Here is an 8133-nt window from a genome sequence, read left to right as displayed (position 1 = left end):
CCAGACAGCAGCCAAGGCACACCGATAGGGGGGGCATTACACTCATAGAGCACAGTAGTATATCTCTAGCCTAGGACCAACGACGAATTGTGTCGTTCAACGGTAGGGGACCAAGGGTTTAGCCGAGGTTAGCCCGTTCCACGCAAGCAAGCCCCCCGGGGCTTGTCACAGTGTTATTGGGGACGGGAGCAGGCATAGGAAGGGTCAACAGTTACCTAACGAGGGAGATAGGGCGGATGGCATGTGTAGTCGCAGGGCCAAAACGGGGCAAGGGCGAGTATGAGAGTCAGGAATGCAAGGGAGGACTGCAATGGGAGACGGAATTGTGCGGTTGTGGCCTCCGCCCTCCCTCTCTGTTACACCTATCCTTCTCCTTCCGAGGGCTTCTTCTACTACTAGCACGCGTCTGATTCTCTTTTCCATGTGAAACGGCAGGCAAGATGAAGCGAAAGCGCAATGGTGAAGACAGCGCAGAGGCTTGCCCAAGCCCTAGACGACGTGTAAAGGAGGGGCCTTTCCAAGAAAGCAAGTCGGTCCGGGAACGCGCGAGGCCTTACCTGCTCGCCGTCGGGAAGATGCACGTCGACGTGCTGGAGACGATGTGGAGCGTCGGCAGGAACCGTCGCGTCGAACCCGGGCATGTCCAGGAGCTAAAGGACACCTTCATGAGGGGCGGCCTCGAGCGCAGCGCACCCGAGAACCGCATTGCCGTCCTCTGTAGTGCCGAAGAGGTCCGTCGGATCCGGCAGAGAATAGGGCAAGGCGGCAACAGCGACGGCGACAGCGACGGCGATCCCAGCGACGGAGAAGCGTCATTCCTCCACTGGGCCAGCGTGAACAACAGCAAGGCGGAGGTCATGGCGGGCCAGCACCGGCTCTGCGCCCTCCAGGAGTACGTTAAAGCGACCGGCGCCCCGGAATCGGACGCCTGGTGGACGTGCGAGCTGTACGACAAAGGTGCGTTGCCATTCACGCCGCCCTCTCGGCACACAGAGGGACGGGCTGACCACCCCGATAGACCGACTCCCAGCCGAGCTCAATATCAAGCTGCGCATCAACCGCAGGGACCCAAGCCTGCCTGACAACCATGGGCAGATCTGGACGCAGCTCGTGTCCATTGCGTCAGACGCGGCTGAGCCTACAACGCGTAACCAAGCGACTGTCGACCACAAACTCGTAGAGGCCCTGCGTCTCGGCAGCGAGAAGAGCTTCCCCACGCGCAGGCTTGTGACGTTATGGAACCACAAGCGGTGGAGGACCCTTACCACGCGCTGGTGCCAGACCCGCCTGGGCCTGGAGACCTTCAACATCTCGACCTTCGAGTGGATGGCCAGTCTCCGGATCGACGACTACTGGTTTGCGACGCTCGAGGCGGCGCTGGAGACGCTACAGGCCCTGCCCCTCGACGAGACGCAGGACCTCGGGCAGGACGACTGGAACCGTTTGGCGGCAGCCCTACAGGGCAGCAGCAGCACCGGCGACGGGGCGGCGGACGGCAAGAGACGTACGCAGGAAGCCGTCGAAGCCGTGTTCTACACCGGCGACGGCAGCAACAGGCCCCACCGCCGCGCGGCCGGCCTCCTGGAGACGTTGGACGACGCCGCCTATCGTAGGGTCTGCCGGGCGACGTGGACGTTGCCCGACCTTGCGTTCGTCGACCTGAAGCGCTTCCTCCGCAGCAAGAGGCCCGAGATGGAGACGGCGGTCCGGGTGCTGCACCACGTCATCGGTTGGATCCACCACGAGAGCGCGGTCGAGCTCGACAACGTGAACCCCAAGTCGAAGAGCAAGCCCCCGCTGGTCCACCACCTGCAGACCGCCCTCGACAGCCTGTACTCGTCCAGAGGGGTCACCGACGGGTGCCCGGGAGACGCAGCGGTCCAGCTCCAGCGGCGCGTCCTAGACCTTGCCCGCCGCAGCGCAGACGCCTTCCAGGCACCAGAGGTGCAGGTCCTCCTCAGGGACAGCATTACGTCCGTGGACGACGCTGCCTACAGCAAACGCTTCGAGCACGCCGTTTGGGCGCAGCTCCTCCGCATCGTCCGGCGGATCACCGATCCCAGCGACGACACCCGCGTGCTCAGGCCCTGCTGGGAAACGGCGAACGCCTCGGACGCAGGCGTCTACCGCGCGCAGGTGTCGACCCTTGTGACAGCCTTCTGCGCCAAGGTCCTCAGGCTCGGCGGCCAGCCTGTCGGGAAGAACGACGCCGCCCTCCTTGCCCTCCAGAGGAGCGTGGAGAAGGTCCTCGCAGTATCGGGTACCAAGTCTCGAGCCGCCCCGGCAGGCAATTCCATCACAGCCGACGACGAAGCGAGCGATGTCAACGACAACGACAGCACGCCGCCGGGACGGCCTGATCTCGCAGACGCCAGACCCCCACCATCGGCGCAAAAGACACAGGACCGTCAAGCCGTCGGCGGCAACAGCACACGTCTCAGGCGCACCAGGAGTCCTAGCCTCTTCTTGTCGGACGATGACGGCGACAGGCCTTCGACCTCGCCCCCTCCACGCCGACCAGGCAATCACCAGCAGCGACAGGCAGTAGCTACGCCACTGACAGCGGCGTCTGCCACAACAGCCGTCACGCCCGTCAAGAGACTAACAGCGCAGTGGAAGATGGGCCCCCGAGCCGGCAGCGGTGGGCGGCGCTAGACCCAGTTGCAGGACGACAATCCAAGGCAGACCTTTGGTCCACACGGCACACCACCGTGTTGCGGAGGGCGACAGCACCACCATTCCCACCACTATGGGTCATTATGTCTTACCTTGCATACCTCACTCACAACCATCCGGCTGGTATCCAGGACCACGGTGATTACACCAGGGTTAGGGGATTCCAACCGACATGCTTAGGGGAATAGAAATGCCCCGCGGGGCTTTTCCCCTCCCTGATGCTTCTCTCATAGACGTGGTGGCCACAACGACCGGGTTTGTTTGTAGTATTCCCATTCCAATAGGTAGATACGATATGTACGTAGGATTCCCCTCCTAGACAGGAGGGAATTTTCTGTATCCTACAGGAACGGGCTGTCTTGTCGTCACAAGCTTCCATCACTAGACATGTTGCGTTACGCCGTTAGCTTGTACACACAGAAGAGAGCCCAAGGGTGAGGAAAACTTGTAGTTAAATAGGAAGAGGCCTTCCCCTCAAGGAGCAGCAACCCAGCGCTAGATAACAAGGACGTGTCGCCAAAAACACTAACCCTATCGAGATGTCTGCTGAGCATAACCCTGACGACACGTCGCGGGACGCTGACGATGCTGCGTCCCTCGACCATGGGTTGTGGAGGGACGAGGAAGACGTCGGCGAGGACGACGAGGACGCGCGAGGGCCCGCCAGGCCCTCGCAGCGGTGGGCCGTGCAACACTCCACAGGCCACCATCGCCTCCGAGGTAAGCATCCCGGGAGGAGGGCGAGAGCGGCGGCCGGCTAATCCACGCCGGGAACAGCGGCCCGCTTCATCGAGAGAGTGCTGGCGGAGGACTTCGAGCCCGCCTAGCCGTCATTGCGGGCGGCGTTCTGGCAGAATACCAGGGTTAGGGTCGAGGGTTGCGGGCAAAAACGGGCGGGCATGGTCCGTGCATTGTCGCAGGCTGATTCTCGCAGATTACGGCGTGAAAAAACAAAGGATAAATAAGGATAACGCGCCCCACATGCACGGCAACCCTGGGGTCGGCGCATTTACCCCACGCCAAAACTGCCAAAATAGTAACCCTATGCCAATTGGAGGATGGAGCGTAAGCCAGGAGCGAGTGCTGCCAACTGCACCCAGCAGGGCCGTAAGGTGCACTGCATACTGCAGTAAAACAGAGGTTCTTGCCTGGACATAGAGAGAGAGATGTAAACCTCCACGTATGCAGCCTGTGTAGAGACCGCGCAGCATAAGCAAGCCAGTAGGGAAGGGAATTCGCAATGTAGGGAGGTAGGTTAGGGGGCTGGAGGTAAGTAGATGTATACCAGTTAGGGTTACAGCAGGTGTAGTAAGTAGATGCGCGGATAAGGATACTAAAGAAGAAGATAGGGAGGCAAGAGGAGGAGGAGGAGAAGGAGGAGGTTAGGGTTAGGGTTACTAGCAAAAGGGCAAGGATTCAGCCTAATCTATTCCTAGTAGTCGTAGTAGTAGCTAAAGAAGTAGTAGTCTCTATTATACTCTACAACTAGATAATTTACAGTACTATAGAAGGAAGTAATTATAGAGAAATAGTAGTACAATGTTTTATTTTAATACTTTACGTCTTACTATAGAGTCCTCTTTAGTCTTTAATTGTTCTAAAAGGTTACACTAATAGGAGCCTCATATAGACCTGTCTAATAAGAGATTAATTATCTATTCTATACATTTTGTAATAAAGCACTCTACTATAATGAAGAGTATAGCCAACCTACAACTTATTGCTACTCTATGTAGCTATTTCTATACTCTAATTAAGAAGATTATTTTATTTATTACTAGGAAAGAATGTAAAGGTAAATTCCTTACGATAGTAATCACTAACGTCCATGCAGCAAAAGGGAAAAGATGTAAGTTACTGTAATAGTTAAGGTGGAGGTAGGTTAGGCATTTACTATAACACCCTAGAAATAGGCAGCTCTCTATTTAGTATTACAGTACGAATCAGGGCTACCTCAGGATATATCATTCTATCAACTTTAACAAACTATAGTATATTAAAGCAACAAGGTTCATTCCCCTTTCTCTTTTTAGTACCTCACTAATTTCTCTCTGTATTAAACATATAGTTTAATTCATGCATTGAATTAAGTACTAAAGTAGTACGTAGTATAACTTTAAGTATTAAATAGCAATAGTATTAAATAGCAATAGCATTATATAGTAATATAAAAGTAAAATAAATAAGACACTACTCTATATCACTATACTAGGATATAGCTTAACAGTCAAATATTATTTAGTTAGTTTAAAACTTCTTAAGCTTTACATTATCCACTTTAAATTCTAGTTTATTGTATTAAGTATTTACATAGCTTAAATACATTACACTTCAGGTATAAACCACTTTAACAGCTAGTAGTAAACCCTAAAGGTAGTCTGTATAGATACTACGTGCTTATAGGTCCTTATTGTTCCATATTAGCCAAGTTCTACCGGAGTATAGGAGTAGCAATTGATTTTGCCATGCGTACTAGGGTCTATGTATTGATAGCCAGCCGTCTCCTTAGCAACGTCAGACCCACCCAATTTAACACAGAGAACCTAGACACCGAACGTCTAAACCAACGACGTTGCTGTAGGCATGCTATTCAAACCACCGACAAGAATACCAGGATATACTCTATGTCTAGCTCCTAAGCACTACCAAGGCGCATACAGTCCCTACAGTGCTATATAGAGCAGCAACAGGTAATAGGTCACAGGCAGCAGCTTGCAGCTCTTTCCCTAGTGTGACTAGCATCCCCGAGCGCCATCTCATCATGGTTAGGCGTAGCAGCAGCAGCAGCAGCAGCAGCCAGGGCCTGGTAGGCAAGATCGACCCGAGCGCGTATCTTGTGTTTGTTGAGCGACCCCGTGTTGCGGTATGTACGCACTGCAAGCAAGCACTCCGACCGGACGGCGCCATCGAGGCCCATTTCCGCCGGGCCCACCGGCTGAAGGGCGAATTGCTCCAGGGCGTCCTCGACAAGGCCTGGGTAACGGCCGCCGACGGCGCGCTCGAAGACCCGCACACCTGCGAGCTGCCGCCGGACGGCACGCCGCCTATTCAGCAGGTGCCTTTGTTGGACGGGTACGGATGCACGCGGTGCCCATTCCGAACGAGCAGCCGGAAGCTAGCCAAATTGCATGCGCAGCGGGACGTACACGAAGCCGGCTTGCCTGCCGTTACCCCTACTGCGGCTCATGCTGACAGTCCAGGGTGGGGGGCGGTCCAGGTGCAGTCGCTGTGCCGAGGGCGGTATACGCGGTACTGGATTGTCCAGGCCCGTGGCGTTGGGGGGCTGTCTGCCTGGCAGGATAGTGACGACGTATTCGCAGAGCGCCTATTGAGGCAGGAGAGTCTCATGGCGGCCGAGGATGAGGAATGGGGGCGGACCATCGTTGCCAGCCTAGACATAAACCAACAGTCAAGCTGGGTCAGGGAGATGGGATGGGCTGTGCACCTTGCCGGCCTCGACCTGATCGACCTACACGCCGCTGGGCAGGCGCCTGTGTCCGAGGCCGTCCGCAGGGCAGCCTGGGACGAGGGCTTCAAGGAGGAGCAGCGCCGATTCGCCCTCTTATCGGAGAGCTTCCGCCGGGAGGTGGCGAGATGCTCCCTCCGGCTGGGCAAGGTGCCCTTGGAGACGAAGCGGTGGCTGAAGAGCATCGACCCGTCGAAGCCTCACGGACGGCCGTTCGAGCTCGGCCAAGAAGCCGACACGGTCCGGAAGTACCAGGGTATCTGGGAGCGGTACCTGTGCTACTGCATCCGGGCGCACCGGCTAGGACGAACCGAAGCACGGCGCCAGCGCGGCGTCCGCTTCACCGACGAGCAGTGGACTGCCCTCGATGCACTGGCGGAGTCGCTCGACGCAGCAGGCGACGCCACGAGGGAAGAGGACAGGCGGCTTGGCCGAGGCGGCTGCGGCAGCAGCAGGAGCAGCCACCCGCAAGGGGGGGGGAGGGCCCCAGCAGCCAGAGGCCTAGGAGACTGGCATGAAAGCGACAGTGCGTACGAGGCAAGCAGCGACAGTAGCGATTCCGACATAGAGGGGGCCGGATACCAACGACACCGATCTCCCGGCCAGAGCGGCGGCAGACCAGGCGAGACAGACTACTCTACCGGGTTCCAAAACATGATTGGCGACAGGCCGGAGTACAGTGAGGCCCTCGATCTCCGGGTCTACAGGTTCTGCGTCGTGTCCCTGAAGCAGAAGGTAGCAGTTGACATATTCGCCAACCCGCTGCTCCACTTCACCGCCATACTGGGCATCCTGGACCCCAAGAGGAGGGGTGTACCAGACGACACCGCCGGCAGAGGCAGCAGCGGCGGTGGCAGCAGCAGTGGCAACAGCACCGGGCCAGAACCAGGAAAGGCCGTTGCCAGGGGCGTCAGCGGCCTCGGTTGGTGCCCGGCATCCAAGTTCACGCAACGGCTTGCCGGCATCATGTGGGGCGGCCGGATCCTGATGCTCGAACACTTCTTCGAGGCGGAGCCAATCGACGGCGACCCGAACGAGATCAGCGTCGCGGTGATCGAGGACTTCGTGGAGCAGTTCAGGTACTGGCTCGCCGACGGATCGCACACGCCCTTCAGCGCCATCATCCGCATGATGGCGTACGGCAAGGGCCACCGGCGCAGGGAGGGCGGAAGGCCGCGGGTGATGTGGGAAGCCAGCGGCAGGGCGCTGCGGTACCTAGGGCAGCGGGTAATGATCGAGGCGTTCCAGAAAGCGGCGCGGACGACCCTGACGACGGCGGAGGCAACAATGGAGGAGCTGATGCGGGGCGGCTGGGCCGAGGCGCGCGAGGCGCTGACGCTCGACCGGGTTGTCGACACGGCGCTCTTCGAGGGCGCCGGGCAGTCGTTTGCCACGAACGAGGCGAACAGCTGGCTGCGGCCGGGGCCCCAGAGGCTGGCCGAGCTTTGCCGGGGCTCTCTCTGGGACGCGAGACTGGAGAAGTGGCGGCAGGACGGCGTGCTCGGGTGGCTGGCGAAGGCGGAGTCCTTCAAGCGGTCGCTGCTCGCCAGCATGCACGTCTGGGGGGGGCAGCCCGGGCGCGGACCCGAGATGACGACGGCGCGTTACTGCGATACGCAGGATATGGCGCGGAACGTATTCGTCTTTGACGGGCAGGTGATGATCGTCACGGACCGGGACAAGAACCGGGCGATACGAGGCCTCAGCCGTAAGGTGGCCCGGTTCCTCCCCGACCGACTCGGCAAGATGATGGTGGCGTACATCGTGTGGGTGTTGCCCTTTGAGAGGTTCCTTCACGCCGAGGCCGGCATCCACGGGCCGTCCCGGTCGCTGCACCCGTGGCTGTGGAAGGACGCGCGGCGGGGTATCTGGGGCACGGCCGAGCTGAGCAAGGAGCTAGACGCCGTCACGAGAGGGACGATAGGGGTGTCGCTGACAGTGTCAAGCTACCGGCACGTGGCGATTGAGCTCGGCAGGAAGATCCGCGGCCT

General features: G+C 58.3%; 2 protein-coding genes across 2 annotated transcripts; both read left to right on the top strand.

The window, feature by feature from the left end:
• Positions 1 to 440: 440 nt before the first annotated feature.
• CH63R_01779 (uncharacterized protein) lies at positions 441 to 2655 on the top strand (the record flags this gene model as incomplete). The annotated part of the gene is made up of 2 exons (XM_018296754.1): positions 441 to 957; positions 1019 to 2655. 2 exons carry the CDS (start codon positions 441 to 443, stop codon positions 2653 to 2655), a joined length of 2154 nt encoding a protein of 717 aa, XP_018161570.1.
• A 560-nt stretch (positions 2656 to 3215) lies between these two features.
• On the top strand, positions 3216 to 3437 carry CH63R_01778 (uncharacterized protein; the record flags this gene model as incomplete). The annotated part of the gene is made up of 1 exon (XM_018296753.1): positions 3216 to 3437. The coding sequence occupies one exon, from the start codon at positions 3216 to 3218 to the stop codon at positions 3435 to 3437; it is 222 nt and encodes a 73-aa protein (XP_018161569.1).
• Between the last annotated feature and the right edge of the window lie 4696 nt (positions 3438 to 8133).

The sequence above is a fragment of the Colletotrichum higginsianum genome, chromosome 2 (assembly GCF_001672515.1).
Source record: "Colletotrichum higginsianum IMI 349063 chromosome 2, whole genome shotgun sequence".
Classification (NCBI taxonomy): Eukaryota; Fungi; Ascomycota; class Sordariomycetes; order Glomerellales; family Glomerellaceae; genus Colletotrichum; species Colletotrichum higginsianum.
The sequence above is the reverse complement of the archived record's forward strand: the minus strand, read 5'-3'. Positions and strand labels throughout refer to the sequence as shown.